This window comes from Bacillus rossius, chromosome 1, assembly GCF_032445375.1.
Source record: "Bacillus rossius redtenbacheri isolate Brsri chromosome 1, Brsri_v3, whole genome shotgun sequence".
Taxonomy (NCBI): domain Eukaryota; kingdom Metazoa; phylum Arthropoda; class Insecta; order Phasmatodea; family Bacillidae; genus Bacillus; species Bacillus rossius.
This window is the reverse complement of record NC_086330.1, coordinates 19,927,351-19,944,926: the sequence shown is the minus strand read 5'-3', so window position 1 is coordinate 19,944,926 and position 17,576 is coordinate 19,927,351. Positions and strand designations below refer to the sequence as shown.

Genomic DNA, 17,576 nt, shown 5'->3' with positions numbered 1-17,576 from the left:
AGAAAATATCCTTGAACTGGAAATATGTTGTGGTGACACAGAGGGTAATCATTTCCATGATGGATGGGATTGGTATTATAGTTCTGTCCTTTAGGGTTGGATCAGCTTCCAATTTGGCCTTGACAATGCTGAGTGTTTCGGCTACTGGCATATTAGTGAAGAGGCTTTGGACATCAAAACTCACCAGGGTATCGTTGTTTTTTATTTTCAGTGTTTTGACTATACAAATAAAATGATTAGAATCTTTGACATATGTATCTGTCTGTCCTGCTAGTGGCTCAACAATTTTCAGGAGATATTTTGATAGTTTCTGGCATGGGGAATTACAACAACTGATGATCGGGCGCAGAGGCATGTCGGGTTTATGAATCTTTTGTCTCGTTTCAACTGTTGTGCTGAATTATTTTGGTTTCAATATTTTTGTGTTGTCATCATTTGTGTGTTTTTTTGTTCACTTAGTACTTTTTTCTTTGTTTTTTCTTTGTTTGTTGACCATATTTCTGTTTCGGAATATTTTGTGGTGTTTATATTCTTGTTGACAACAGCAATTGTTTGCTTATTTTGTGTGTTTTTTTGTCTTTCTTGTGTATTTTTATTTATTTTTTTTATTAGTTTTTCTTCAACAGAAAAAGTTCTTAGCAATGGCGTATGTCTAAAATAATCTCTTCGTTAAAGTAATAAACATATTTGAATTAATGAGTGCAAATAAAAGTAAATTTATCAATTAAATTGTAGATTTCATTTCATTCCTTCTTTGTATCCATAGAAAATAGTGATAATCCAATAAAAATGATTCAATTTTATTCATAAAAGTATGCAATCATTTCATCAATGTTTTGTTATGACGTTGTCACGTTAAACTATCGTCCGTAAACCAACTTTACAGACAACCAATTTTTTTTAGTAATACTTCCTTACAAGCTTTACAACAAATAATGAGTGTGAATTTTTACCATACGCGCGCACCATGTAACAAAATTTTCACAAAATAAAAAACAGTATGTACTTTTAAATCTTATATTTTAGTGATTGATATTGATTACTAGTCCATATCATTATAACACTTATTTATTATTAATATTAGTGATATAAATTGTGTTCATAAACTTTTTCAAGTGTATTTTCTAGTGTATTTATGTAGGTGTGGTTAGGTTACCGTTTGTATAACGATGGCAGGTTGCTTGTAAGCTTACATTGTCGGTTGAAGGTTTATTAGTCTCCCGGCCGTTTTCATGGGAGTGTTTGTGAGTTTATGTTCCCGTATGTATAATTTATTTGCACTTTAAAGTTTACATTATTTAATAAGTAATTAATATTATTAAACTACAAAAATACATTCAGCATATATATTGATTTTCAATTATAATCAAAATGTATCTATATTATTTTACTAAATTAAATGATTAATATTATACGTGTGTTTACATTAATATTGAACACTGAGTGTTTATTTAAATAGTTTAACTTGTTTGAATTTATATTTTAACAACTGTATTTATATTATCACTTCAGGCCTTTTGCTATTTTATTTCTATTAATTATTTGCATGCAAAATTAAAGTTTTTTTTTACCACGCCAAATAAATATAACTTCTAACGCACGTACATAAGTACACGCACCCATTTGGATTTAAATTAAAAGCTTGACTGCAACCGTAGAAGATCCCGAACTGCAACTACTGATTTTTGACGTGACAACGTCTAATAAATCGATGAACGCCGGCTGCACGCACGAAAAAGTGTCCTGTTACGCACATTGTTCCGTTACGCTGTGTCCCTTTACGTTCATTGTACGCTTGCGCCGCATCTATCTCTCTTCCACTCGACTGTTTATAAAGTGAAGTGAAAAGTTAATGTGGTTTTCATTGCCTATTACAACAACAATTTCGGCAGTAAAGGTTAATTATTCTTGCATTTTAAAAATCTGATTACTAGTATAATTTCAAGTATTTAATCTTTTATTATTACAATAAAAATTATTCAATTTTATTCATAAAGTATGCAATCATTTCATCAATGTTTTGTTATGACGTTGTCGCGTTAAACTATCGTCCGTAAACCGACTTTACAGACAACCATTTTTTTTTTAGGACTCGTCTAAGATGACAGCTTGGAAGAGGGGGGGGGGGGGAATTATTTTTTGAGGGCAGTGTTCGGAGAGCTGTCGATTCTCCGGGGTTAGTTCAAATTCAAATTAGACGACTGCGCGGGCCGACAGAAGGGTGCTGCTGTCTGCAACTTCAGCAGTAACTTCCTGCAGAATTCCCTCCTTAATTAGCGAAGTAAATAATCGCAGTTCGCGACCATGCCGTGTGCTTGTAGGAAAAGGGAGGGGGGCCGTCGGTGGTAAAAAGGAGAGGGTTTGGAGGGGGTGGGGGGGGGGAAAGAGGTTGGCGGGCAAATTTGCCATCCGGACAGCTTCGGCAAACATCTCCTCGGGAACTCCAGCAGGAGATGCTTGTTAACCCGTTCCCCTCCCCCCCCCCCCCCCCGCCATTCTTCTCGGTTGCAGTCGGGGCTAGGTTTCGCAGCTCTTCAGTTTGCCCGGGAACTGTTTCAGGCTGAATAAGGCCACTGTCACGTCACAAAGATTACAAAAGATTCCTTTGGAAACCAGTTTCCAAGAAATTAGTTTTGTATTACTACAATAAATATACCTATCGTAACGTTTTACAGCACATGGCTATGTTTATTTTTACATCTATTAAATACGTTTTTTTTCTCGAGCTAATACTGAGTATTTCTTACGAAAATTGTCGCATAATTTTATATTTTATTTGATTTTTCATTCAAGCATATTTTTTTCTAAACGATTATTATGCAATGCGTATTTTTTAGGTTTTAGGAGTTATTTTACTAACGTAATAAAACAAATTTGTTGTGTGATAATATTTTTTCGTAAAAATTGCGAAAACGTCTCTTGATTTTTATCAAAAATTAATTTGGATATCCAAAAGTAACAACTGTTTGTATATAGTTCTAAGTTTTAACTTCTGTCGGCAGTCCTTATGAATGCTTTGACATTTTTTATTGCAGTGACTTTGTTTAACAACAGGAATTATAATTCGTACTTGACCTACCATCACCATACATGGTCATGCGCCAATCCCGCAGTGTTCTGGGTGTTGAGGTAGAGGAACGTCAGCTAAACAGTTAGAAATCACAGTAGATTTACGGATATTTCGACGAAGATTTCACCTCAAATAAACGAAGAGTTCGTAATTTCAGATAACTGGACCTTCGTAAAAAAAATTGGTTTTCTGTAAAGTTGGTTTACGGATGATAGTTTAACGTGACAACGTCATAACAAAACATTGATGAAATGATTGCATACTTTTATGAATAAAATTGAATCATTTTTATTGGATTATCACTATTTTCTATGGATACAAAGAAGGAGTGAAATGAAATCTACAATTTAATTGATAAATTTACTTTTATTTAAACTCATTAATTCAAATATGTTTATTACTTTAACGAACAGATTATTTTAACTATAACTTTTATACATGTTGGCTATTTAACTTCTTCCAATCAGTGTTATTCTGTTAAGGATAGGACGATGATAGGAAAAGTAGGAAACGAATGGGAGTGTTTGAAGCTTAATGTGCCATGAAAAAGTCAAATCGATGGTTGTTCCAATCGAGTGGAAGAGAGATAGATGCGGCGCAAACGTACAATGAGCGTAACGGGACACCGCGTAATGGGACAATGTGCGTAACGGGACACTTTTTCGTGTGTGCAGCCGGCGTTTATCGATTTATTAGACGTCACGTCAAAAAAACTACTTCGTATTTAGACTTAGCAGTTCGGTGAGAACACACGTAGAAGAAATAAGTGTGGTTTTGTTGTAGGAGTCCCAACAAGTTTTTTGAATATTTTTGCTGGTATGCGAAGATAATTCACGTGAATTCATGTTCGAAATGAGTAGACATAGCACAAATCAACGAAGATACATGTACGAAGATCCCTAGATAATTTGTAATCAGCTTTCTCCGTAGATTAAGGAGCAATATTTTAACAGTGTACGTCACAGTATGTCATCTCCTAATTGTTCCTAAATCCATGATTTAAATACAGCCAGCATAGATGTGTTTTTTTCTCAATAGAAATAAATATTAAAACTTCTAGCTACCATCATTTGTAGAAAATACCACTACACAATGTATACTGGACTTTAGACGATCAGGTACCTTCCTTTGAGGGCCCTGAAACAATTTTAAACAAAGAATGGGTATCTGTAATGAACATTTGTTAAATTTAAATTAATTTTATTATCCATGGGTGCCATATCACGAAAAAAAATATTATCATAACATTCCTTTCAAAGGATATTCAGGTTTATTTTATGAATGAGCCCCAACGGTATTTCAAACATTCTAATGATAGTTTAAAATTGTCATAAATGTATGAAAGTTATAAAACAACTATTTAATTTATAATCACAGATGATTTTGAGTTTGAGATTAAATTACATCTTCCGCGCACTCGTATGATTTCCAAAGTAATTATCATTTTTGTACGAGAAAGCAAATGAAAATCAAAGTGAACAGAATTTTGAGGAGGGAAAATAAATGACGGAGGCCATTAAAAACATTTTGCAGTCACAAAAATAAACTGTTTTCTGCAGTTTACACAGTATAATTACACCATTATTTCTATATAAAACAGCAGTCACGCTTTTTCTACGGTGATGCGTTATTCATTAGAATAGAAAGTAGGTGTAGTAAACATGTAAATTTGTTCAAATTGGCTTCCTGAATAGAGTTTTTTTTCCTCTTTCGAGTCGTTCTATAACCAAATAATTATCCCTCTTGCTTGTTCTCTCTTTCCCAGCTGTTATGAATTGATTAAAGGGTTTTTAAGGCTACGAAATATACCTATGGTAATAAACGTTTCATAATGTAAAGCTTATAAAAACATACATACAAATAAATAAAAAGGAAATTTCTGTGTTTTTAAAATTATCACACATTTAAATTGTTTTCATGTTGGATACCTACCTAAACCAAATCTAAAATTTAAAAAAAAAATGTTTGCTCGTCTGTCTGTAAAAAATTATTTTACTCAAAAACTTCTGGTGCTATACACTTAAAATCCAAAAACGTTTTAGATAATAAAACAATGATATTTTTTCTTTATTTAATTGTGAAATCTCAAACGATTTCGAATGTATAATGTAAAACCTTAGCAAAAACTTTTAAAAATGATTGATTTCTCAGTTTGATGAATTAATCCCACGCAATAACTTGAATCACAGTGTATTTTTTAGTTTGAGTTTCAAATTAGTTTTGAATTGATTTTAAAATTATTTCAGTCTGGTTTTCGTCATATTGGGATATGAAGGGAAATTATCAGGTAAACGTAGCCTTTTTTCAATTAGTTATGCCATTAAAACTAGTGTGCTTGCTCCTGAACGTAAAACAAATGTAAGTTACAGGGATATTTTAATGTAACTTTAATTTTAAGTGTACGTAGTATAAAAAATACACCTGTCCATATTTTCTCTCTAAATAACCTGTGTGAATTATTCTGACCAAACTAAGTAGTCATAAATAATTGAATTCATGCTCTAAAATATTTACAAGAATTTACAGATATTTTTAATTGAATATGGTTTAGGGAAGTAGTTTTAACTATATTTAAAAGCTGTGAGGACGTATTTCATTTTTTTATCCTAACCTAACTAAATCTAAATATATTTGTATAGAAGGGGTCTTGAAAGCTGACCAATGCTTTCGTTTCGTCTTGCGTATTTATAAACGGTTGTTTAAAAACGACGTTATTTAGTTTTGGGCGTTTTGCGTTTCTTGCATAGTTTAGGTATAAACCCGGCCTTAATCTTCTGATCAGCAACATATTAATGACAGACCCAGCTTCGTTTAACACTCGTTCGAAGTCAACATCGATCACTGGTAATGGTTTTTTGTCACCATAATACAAGCGTATGCTGTAAATATTTTGAAATAGAGTTAGTTTTATGTTACGTTCTGCTTTAAAAGTTTAAAAATTTAAAAAAAAAAAGCTTTGTAACGTTATCAGAAAGATGATTGACACTGCCGATTTATGCAAACGTTGAACAGCTGACCACAGAAATTCCAGTGTGGTCTTACTTTTCGCTTTAAAAGAAACCCTGTCATTTCACAGGGAGAACTATTCGCCTTTTATACCGTAGATATGTTAAGTAAATTTAATGGGTGAATGTGTTCAGAACGATTAAAGATATGTTTTGTTCAAAAGTTTATGACGCTTTGATATATATGTAGTATCTTTTGAACAGGAGGTGGACATGTGTGAAGCCTTTTTTGTCCAGCTGATGATCTAAGCCATGTTTGCTGGACACATAAAACATAGTATGCATTGTGCATTGCATTGTGTAAACAATTTTAAATAAATATACTTATAAAGCGTGATCAAGCACCTTTCCCGCAATGTTTTGGGTGTTGCAACATTACACTGTAATTATTTTGTAAATGGATCACAAATATTCATGTAAAATTAAATATATTTTTGTATTTGTACATTTACATTAAAACAACTGCATCAATACAAAATAGTGTTCGCAGTAATACTTGGTTTATATTCTCACCGGGGCATTTATGCTTTATGTTGTCCCAGTATCTATAATATCTAAACCGTTCCCTGAATAGTTTTCCAGTATTAACTGTGCAAATTAATAAGACTAATTAAATTTAATAAAGGGGATGAAGGGGAAATAAACAGAAAGACACCCGTATTTCTTCCAAAAATTTTCAGTTAATTACATTCTTTCATAGTTTAAGACATTTATAAAGACCATAAACTAGTATTGACTTATAGTATTAAAACACTTGTAGTCATTCTAAAAAAAAAAATTGCATACAAAACTCCAATAAAATATTTGTTGCAGCTTTTCTCAAATTCTCAATTTATTTAAGGCATTACATAGAATAATATACTATTCTTTTAAGAACCACAATTTTGAAAAGTTATTGCTTAAAATATGTTGAAATCTAGATGGTGTTATTCATAATCTATCACTTCCCCTTATCGGTTATGTCCCGTTTATTTTTGCGTTAAACATGGGTTAAACACGGCTAATTTTAGTAAGACATAGCCAGTGTTAACTCAAACGTATTTCATTATGAAACATTACCTTGTGTTGTACAAAGTTACAAAATCTTTCTTGCAGTAATATAAACTATTTCTTGGCAACCGGCTTCCGTAGGCCTACAGAAGATTTAGATGGTCGCAGTATGTCATCTCCTGAAGATTCCCCGACTCCCCTGCTCCTGATATCCTCGGGCACTCGAACAGATAAATATTTGTCCTTTCGTCCGCGTATCGCGCTGTTGTTTGCGCCCCGGACATGACTCAAACGCTCTCTGCTTGCGGAACACCAAGGCTCACGTTCCCGTGTCTTTCCCCCCCCCCCCCCCCTTCTCCACCGGAAAACTTGAACTCCCCCTGGGCGACGTCGACGGGAAAAGAGGAGGTAACTGCCCTCAGCATCTTGTTCCTCTCCCCCCCGCCCCACCCACACCCGCACCCACACCCCCCAGGCCTCGGAAGCGAGGGAAGTTTGCATGCGAGTCCCGACCCCATCTCGTAGACCGCAAAACCAACTTGCATTCTTATTACTTTTGGAAATTGCAGTTCTTGTCGACAAGAAATCGTCGAAATTTATGTTATGAGAACCTACTTTTTTTTAACGTATATGAAAGTCCTTTTGCAGAAGAAGCACTTGAATCTTAGCCTATCAATGTCCTTTTGCAAAAGAAGCACTTGAATCTTAGCTTATGAATGTCCTTTTGCAGAAGAAGTACTTGAATCTTAGCCTCTGAATGTCCTTTTGCAGAAGAAGCTCTTAAATCTGAGCCTATGAATGACCTTTTGCAGAAGAAGCTATTGAATCTGAGCCTATGAATGTCCTTTTGCAGAAGAAGCTCTTGAATCTGAGCCTATGAATGTCCTTTTGCAGAAGAAGCACTTGAGTCTGAGCCTATGAATGACCTTTTGCAGAAGAAGCTCTTGAATCTGAGCCTATGAATGACCTTTTGCAGAAGAAGCTATTGAATCTGAGCCTATGAATGTCCTCCTGCAGAAGAAGCTCTTGAATCTGAGCCTATGAATGTCCTTTTGTAGAAGAAGCTCTTGAATCTGAGCCTATGAAGGTCCTTTTGCAGACAGAAGCACTTGAATCTTAGCCTATGAATGTCCTTTTGCAAAAGAAGCACTTGAATCTTAGCTTATGATTGTCCTTTTGCAGAAGAAGTACTTGAATCTTAGCCTATGAATGTCCTTTTGCAGAAGAAGCACTTAAATCTTAGCCTGTAAATGTTTTTTTTTCTGCAGAAGAAGGCCTTGAATTTTATCCTATGAATGAATCCACGAATATCTTTTCTGGCCTCATGCTGGCTGAATCCGAATACTAGCCCAATATAACCCTTAGCTAAGGGATTCACTAGAAGTGCATCGTAGTGGACCCGGCCATGTTTGAGTTGCTTCCGAATTCCGAATTCTCACAAGGGATGCTTATTTATCCTTACATGCGTCCACTGAAATCGAGATTTCCAGGGATTTCACACTCGTATCCATCCATGCGTCCCTGCATCCGTTAGCTTCGAATTCGTGTTTTCTTTTGTTTGTACCTATATAACATTACTTAAGATTTTTGGCATAAGGTTAGACTAAAACGTAAAAGAGTAAGTGTTAACTCAAACAGAATGAAATGAAAACGTTCATAAAAATAACCGAAACTGGAACTTAAACTTATATGGGTATTTAATGCTCATTATAAGTATTTTTAATATTTTTGGGATCCATAACAAAGTTTTTATTTTGATCGCTAACATATGTAACATCCACACTACATTGAACATTTTTTAAATTGTTCGTTGTCATTTACGTTTTGCCGAATATTCGTGTATATCACGACTCAAAATGGCTACTTGCACATTAGTGCGACCAGCTGTCGACAGATGGTGTTAGCAGTGAAAGTGTTCGGATGCCAGCCATCCCTTGGAAATGCGTTCTTTTACATTGCGGCTGCATTTGCTAAGGGGTGTAAGGATGTATGTTGCTAACGGACGCATCCCTGTGTACTCGGATGCAGCTTGTGCCTGTCTCTGGGTGAGTGAAGCGCCGGTCGCGTGCGGACAGATCGAAGGCTTCCGGGATGTGGGTCAGTCGGGAAACCGGGTCTTCACTGATCCCGAGTCAGACGCTCGAATAATATGCGGTCTTTCGCAGAGCAGCACAACACCCGTCCACACTTGTACGAAATATCGGGATACATGACATTACACGCCCACACCCTCACAAATTAATAACGGATTACCATCCAGGCGGACCACAGTAAAAACCCGTACAAAAAGGACACCGATCATAGTGCCGTTCATTTTATTAGTTAATTAAGTCTTTTAATTGTGTACATAACTCCTAGTTATAGCTTAGGCTAATTTCACATTTTAAAAAATTGGTTGTCTGTAAAGTCGGTTTATGGACGATAGTTTAACGTGGCAACGTCATAACAAAACATTGATGAAATGATTGCATACTTTTATGAATAAAATTGAATCATTTTTATTGAATTATCACTATTTTGTATAGATACAAAGAAGGAGTGAAATGTAATCTACAATTTAATTGATAAATTTACTTTTATTTACACTCATTAATTCAAATATGTTTATTACTTTAACGAAGAGATTATTTCAACTATAACTTTTATACATGTTTGCTATTTAACTTCTTCCAATCTGTGTTATTCTGTTAAGGATAGGACGATGATAGGAAAAGTAGGAAACGAATGGGAGTGTTTCAAGTTTATTGTGCCTCGAAAAAGTCAAATCGATGGTTGTTCCAATCGAGTGGAAGAGAGATAGATGCGGCGCAAGTGTACAATGAGCGTAACGGGACACCGCGTAACGGGACAATGCCCGTAACGTGACACTTTTTCGTGCTTGCAGCCGGCGTTCATCGATTTATTAGACGTCACGTCAAAATAGTTGTCTGTAATATAAATAGTTTGTGTACTATAACTTAAAGTTGAGTGCAAGTGTAGCCCTATTAGTAATTATGTACGTGTGATTGTTTTTTTTAAACATTGTATAAACAGCGCTTAACATATATTGAGCTAAAAAGCTCACAGACAATGACAAAAGGTTTTTTGACGTGATAACGTCTTATAAATCGATGAACGCCGGCTGCACGCACGAAAATGTGCCACGTTCCGCCTGAGCCGAACGTGCAAAAACCGGCCAACCACCGTGCGAGAAAATCTTCTATGATATCAAATAGGTTAAGGCGGGCTCTTTAACTAATTGTTCGTGATTATATTTAAACAAATTATTTAAATTAAATTTGCAAAAACTGTAAATAATATTTGAAAATTTAAAAGTATGCAATTTTTCATCAATGTTTTCGTATGAAGTTATCACGTAAAATTATCGTCCGTAAACCGACTTTACAGACAACCACCTTTATCCGTTAAAAATTAAATTTTAGAGTGCGAACCATTGTACGTGTTTTAATAGTGGCTCTTTTGTCCTCGAATGTATGATTGTCATGGTGTCTGTCACCAAATTTTGACGTGACAACGTCTAATAAATCGATTTACGCCGTCTGCACGTACGAAAAAGTGTCCGGTTACGCAATTGTCCCACTACGATGTGTCCCGTTACGCTCATTGTCTTCCGCGGAAACCAGACACTCGTTAATACATATTTTCCTTTGTTTATCGCGAGGGGCGTCATTATTAATAAATTATAAATAAAATTTCGTGTCCGGAGCCACAATTGCATATCATTTTGAGCACTGGAAGACATAAAAACGTAAAATATTCTCGACTAATTTTAATCTCGGCCCCAGCGCACCACGAGCGTCTGTGTTGGAGATTAAAGCCGAAATTCTTTCTTAAACTTACTAATACTTTTTTATTAACTGCAAGGGCATCTTTATTAAATTCTACGTTTAATTTCACGACGAACAAACTGTCGGGTCGATGGCCGGTCAGGGTAGACTAGCCCCCAACCCCCCGCACGGTAGACTTTTTCCAACTCTTCTTTCAGAACCATCCTTCTGTTTCCCGTAACCAACCTGCTTGATACTAGTGCATGAAATATATCATCCCGCATGTAAGTGCCCAGGGTTTTCCCTGTGTCTATGCAGGTTTTACCTGGACCCAACTTAATTAGTTTTAGTCTCGGATAGTCAGTGAGGGGAGTTAGTCATTGCGCCAATCGCTGCCATGGCTGGCCAATCCCCCTCCTAGCACATGATGCATGCTACCTCCCCTGCATGGCTAACAACCTGCATGTGTAGAGCGTATAGGCTTCGGCCTGAGACGCACTTAGTCTCCCTCCCTAACCCGGAACCCTCCCCAACACACTTAGCTTTAGTTAGGTTAGGGGAAATAAAACGGGGGCAGGTGTCAGTTTATAAACTAATCCGAGCACCACACAAGCATGTCATCACGTCTTTTTTTTTTCAACAATTTTTTTCACGTGAAAGTGTAATTCCGCAAACGGAACGGAAAGCGCGTGGAACGGAAAATGTGTAACCACGGTGTTGCCATCTGTGGCAGGATGGCGCGAACCAAAGTTCGCAAAGCCAAAGGGAAACTTTATAGTATTAACCAGACGGCCAGTATTTCAATAAAGTTCCCTGTCAAAAAATCCGGTCCAAAGCCGGGGTTCAGTAGAACCCCAGGCATCACACCTGGAATGTAGAGATGGGTTTGGCGCGACTGGCGCTGACTTGGAGAGGTGATACTGCAGTGGCTCGCCACTGCCTTCTGCAGCGTGGAGGTGGAGGAACAACACAACACCCAGTGGTCCTGTGCAAGGACGTATATAGGCTTTCACAGCAGCAATAAACGTTCCAGGGTTCGTTTGTTTCTTCCGTGTACATTACTTTATATGCAAAAATTTAATTATTTTCTTTTAAACCCCTGTACTTCCATAAGGGACTGGAAAGAATCGCAGCTTCCATCACCTTCAGGGCAGACTAAACAGACCTCTGCATACTCGGGCAGATAACACCAGTTCATTGGCTGATGACTTGTTGAGTCGTCCCAACTGGTTTGCCTGTGATTCGATACTTCTTTGGTTGAGGATTTTCTCATCGGCCCAGAGTCGTGCAGATGAACAGTCAGCCGATAGCAAAAAAAAAAAAAACAGCTAAAATTTATATTTATTAAAATTTTAGGTTATCGCGAAATGAATCCAAGAATCTTTCCTCCCTACTTACCAGTGTTTATGTGAATGTTATTTCAACGTGCTGTATTTAAATAAATAATACATTGTTTAAGGTTCTGTGTTTTCACTTAAGATGGTATAGCACGTTGTTTTAATTGTGTAATTTTTTAATTACAAAATTGAAAACTATTTTTAACAAAGTACAGAAACTAAACTTACTTTTACTGTTGTTTTGCCTGAATCCAATACATATTCAAAGTCCAAGAAAAATGTGTGATAAGAATATATGCATATAAAATTAGGTAATAAGGAGATATATGCAATACAATTTTCAGTAACTTAGTAGATATTGTTTAGTTATAATTTTTATAGTTTTGTCGGCCTATCATGCGCCCCACCTATTCTGGCACCAGATACAGGCTACCTCCCCCCCCCCCCTCCTTATCCAACGTAGTTCTGTGACAGATATAATGTGGTTGGGGATGAGTAACAATTCCCTCGCCACCCTTAATATCCCACCAGAACTAAAGCACTTCATGAGATAGGAGATATAACAAATAAAAAAACCTACTCCAGTTCACATCTGACCATTCAAATCGGTTCAATTATTAAAAAATATATTTTTCACTTTTATTTTAGTGCCATTGTACTGTGTGTTATTTTTTAGCCTTTATACTCTAAAAAAATCCGATAAAAACCAATTTTTTCATAATTATTTTTGAGATGTGAGAAAATTAGTTAAAATAGCATTTTGATAAACTATTTACGACTCCCAAATTAACTGGGAAGTATTCCTTACCACACAAAACCCTTAGGTCACTCTCCTCATCTCTAACCCCCCCCCCCCCCTTTTTCCTTTTCCCAACAGAAACACACGAAGTTGGGTCGGCCACTGCAGTCCTCAACACAGGAAAGAAAATTTCTCAACATGTGAAAAAAAAAAAAAAAATCTCTGACCCAGTCGAGAACCTTTAAAACTGGAAATCGACTGAAATAACCTGATTATAAAGGCAGGATAACTTGCAAGAACCTCATTAGGTAACTGCTCCCTGATGATGGCGACTGCAATGTCGACCGAAACGTCAGGTGAATTATTCGCTCGAGGGACGCGGCTGCAACCCAGAAGCCGAGCTGCTTCAGACCAACGGCCGTGAAAGCCTAATTGAAAGTTGTAAAGAGAGGAAGGCTGGTGGTGTTGTGTGTGCCCGCGCTGTGAGTGTGTGTGCTCGCTGTGTGTCGCAGGTTTCCTCTCCTGGGACGTGCAGAGCGCACACGTGTACCTCGAGAAGGAGCTGGAAGCTCTCACCGCGCAGGCGCCGGACGGCGAGGAAGCTAGGAACGGTGAGAGGCACTTGCTTTCTTTAGACCGTCCGTCGTGGAGACGAGAAGCCTAACATGTCCATCAAGTTCTGTCCCTGCCCGAACACGCCCGAATATTCACCTCCGGCCAACCTCGGGATTTGCTTTAATTTTGCGCAGGGAAAAAATGAATCCAAATATTAAAAGTGGTCGGTTAGGTTAGCTACATTAAAACACTTTAAAACACTATGGACGGTTAGTTAGGTTAGTATAGCTACATTAAAATGAACAGAGAAATATAAATATATATATATATAAATACACCCGAGGTTGGCCGAAGGTGAATTGTTCGGGTGTAATCGGGAATGGCAGAACTTTATGTGCATCTTAGGCTTGCCTCGTGAGACAGGTTGGTGTCGCCCTGCCGAGACAAGGGTCGTTGCCCCGGTGTTCCTGCCCAGGCACGGGCCACTGGCTCACGCACTCGGTCGAACGACCGGTGGTGTGAAGCCACCATCCGTGGGATCACGCCTGAACGCCTCTAAGGCTGTGTCCCCTCTGAGAGAAAACGATACTTAAGAGTTCCTGAGCCGGAAGGGCGACGCACCACAACGCCGAAATACCACAACGCCGATCGTACAATAACGCCGAAATGCCAAATTGACCATAACGCCGACAGCTAGAAAAATGCTGTGTACGACAACGCCTAATTACCACAACGCCGAAATACATTAACGCCGAAAAATGTCATTGCAGGACTGCCACAAAGGTTAGGTTAGGTAAGGTAAGGTTAGGTTAGGCTAGGTTAGGCTAGCCTAGGTTAGGTTAGGTTGTGGTACATTTTTCGGCGTTACTGTATTTCGGCGTTATGGTACACACAAGTTTTCTAGCTGTCGGCGTTGCGGTCAATTTGGCATTCGGCGTTATTGTACGTTCGGAGTTGTGGTATTTCGGCGTTGTGGTAACGACCCGTTGTGACACCCCGTTGTCGGAAGCGCGGCGCCGACAGGTAGTGTGAGCGAACCCCGAGTGTGGAGGACACCGGGGCAAGGGAGAACCTGATGAACTACGGGAGAGAGAGCAGGGCTCTGTCTTACCAAGAGCGGCAATGCACCGGTGATATTTGCAGAGAGATATAGTTGCACAAAGATGTCTTTATGACGTGCTGCAACAGTAGACTGGTAGTAAGTAACTAAAGAGTGTCTCAAAGTGCACGCGAGGTTTGAATTGTCTGCCACTAGTGTTTCCAACGAAAGAAGAAGAAAAAATAGCGTAACAAAAAAACTGTTTAGGGTCAGTAAAAGTGGAGCGCTACACGAAAGAACAACGTGTTTTCATTGTTGAGCAATTTTTTTTTTAAGTAATGTAGATTTTGGCAGCTACAGTTCAAAATCACTTCTTGCGAGAATTTCGGGACAACCTTTAGTAGAGAGGGTCGCGCAAGTTGGTCTGCGGTTCGATGTATAGAGAGAGTAGAGGCATCCCGCGATCAAATCTGTTAATTGTATATCTATGCAAAAGCAACAAATAGAGTGTTTAATGACCCTAGAGATAATGTTGTGGTACACTTAACGACTTCGTGGACTAAAGCAAAAAAAATGATAAGTGCTAAAATACCTAATCCAGCCCGATACTATCTTGTACTTCGCCCTACCCTATACCCTATCTAATTTCCCCTCCTTCCCCGTCCCCATCTGTTCAGTGTTTGCATTAATGATGTCATAATCAACGGTCTCACCGATTCAGCAAAAAATTTGATCCTTACAGTTACCAGAAAAAGTTGCTTGAAGCCATAGGATCCATACTTGCAGATATGGCTCTTGTCTCGCATTTATAGTTAGAGTTTCAACTGTCGTGATATTTTAACTTTAGATATCAAAGAAAACATTAATATCAAAAATATTACATTAGAAATTTTATCATTTTTTTATTTGTTGTACCCTTAAATAATTTCTTTCACTTAAGTGTCATTGAAAATTCCAACTGGGTTCGTAATATGTAAGAATTAAATTTCTGAACACATTCCTAAACCTTGCAGACTATCACACTATCTTTGTTTTCAGCGTAAAATTTATGCATTTATTGTATGTATTCCTGTAGTTCACATCCTCTAACACTACTGTAAAAATGGCTCTTCGTAATGTGGGTATAATTTTGTGTCTGCTCAGCTGAGTTGGTGCATTGATCAGATACCTGACTAATGTTTAGTTTTCTTATAAGTCAAGCTTTCTGAAAGTGTGAACTCGTTATGTACAGCGAATGTTTCTGTCACTCAACTAGCTCACTCAGTGCCTGTAAGTTGGCACTTATTTGGACGAGACACTTCTGTGATTTATGCCATGGAAATGATAGATTTTTCTTTTCCTTGTCTGCCACGAATAACAATAAATTGAAGACCACAAGGCAAGAAAGAGGAATGTCAAGTTAATGGAATTTTTGGCTACAGATATTTAAAGTTTTGGCACTGTATGTTTAGTGTGATAATGTTATTGATGCATAATGAAACTTTTTTTCCCCAATCGGTGAACATTGCAGATAATAAAACCATATAAAATATATCTCTTAATAGTATTGTATTAATAATATTTATAATGTTTGTCTCATAACTACATATAACAGTTTACAAAAAAGAGGAATGTCAAGTACAAAACATACAAGAAATAGAAATGTCACAGAAAACAATTACACATGTTTGTTGAAAACAACACTAAATCAAACCTAACAGAGCACACAAACACCTCAAATTATATAAATATAAAAATTTATCAGTAATACAGTTCAAGGAACCTCAATTGATTTAACTGGGTAAATCTATTTAGTGTTGCTTCTCCTATTGTTCTTGTCGTTTGCTGCTGGGGTAGTCTTATGGGGCAGGGTTTCGAGGTATTCCTTCCCTCCTGGGTTACAAGATTGTTTCAGTTGCTGGATCTACTGTATGTGGTTATAAATAATACACGAAAGATTAGGTGTGAAACACATTCACATTAGTTACACTCAATTATATAACATTCTTACCTTCACGAAGGTATTCTGGCATGATGAATTCACCTTTCTGCAGTGGCTGATGACAATGTGGCATATTGGCAGGAACTATGACATCAGACTCCCAGTATCCATTGAACGTGTCCCTATGCTCCACAGTTCGAGTATGATGTTGCTCAAAAAAATCTCTCGAATGGGTCTTGTAGCAAATGTACAGTTATGTCTATACATTGGTGTCAAAAACTCAGACCAGTTTCGGAGTAAAGACTGATCAACCACAACAACGTGAAATGGAAAAGGTTTACAACGGGCTGATTCAAATTCAACAATCCAATCCTCAGGTGTTTCAGCAGGGAATTTCTGATTAATAGATGCCATATTACGGTCACACTCCAAATAGGAATGTCCACGTATGGGGAAGGTAACTTTCATTCGTTTCAATAGTTTTGCAAAACATACCACATAATGCAGAAATCTGAAAATGGTCCAGTTTTTATTCTGTCCAGTACACGACTCGCAGAAAATCTCCAGAGTTTGTACTGCAGGATCCAGTATCTGATAAAGGAAATGATGAATCATTGATGCTACTTCATTAGATGCCTTGCCGCCAACAGTGTCTGGGTAACGATAAAAAAACAGAATAATCGGATGATAAAATGTGTATGTTAAATGAATAAAGCGATAAATGTCGCCGATAGTAAACATCATTTGTACTAATATTAGGAACTGGTAAGTTTTTTTGAAAGTCCATTGTGATAGCTTCATATGTAACACTTTTCTTGCTCTCAAGTCTTGCCTTCTTTCTGTCATAAAAATTGGGCTTTTGTCTTGTGTTCTTCATTTTGTATTTCTATGTTTCGCATTTTCTGTTCAATTGATCGTTTATCTCCTAAAGATACCAGTGAAAGTAGTTCTTGTTGTAACGTTTTTTTATCTGACGGATACTTATCGCAAATGCCACATGTGTCACTGCGAGGGTAACCAAACGATATATTGAACCTGGTTGTGAAAATTCTTCTATAAAACTCATAGTTCCTCTATAGTCTCTGTTTTGTGATTGCTGCCATCTATCGGATTTGTTCAAACTAAACTATTGCATGGAGTACATACAATGCAG

The 17,576-nt window shown here is 37.2% G+C and overlaps 1 protein-coding gene across 1 annotated transcript in view; it reads left to right on the top strand.

Moving 5' to 3' along the window:
• LOC134532861 (microtubule-associated protein futsch) overlaps positions 1–17,576 on the top strand; it is a 377,195-nt gene that overhangs the window by 303,759 nt on the left and 55,860 nt on the right. The window contains exon 2 of the mRNA XM_063369863.1: positions 13,421–13,519. Coding sequence (XP_063225933.1) covers positions 13,421–13,519 — 99 coding nt within the window. The remainder of the gene's footprint in view (positions 1–13,420; positions 13,520–17,576) is intronic.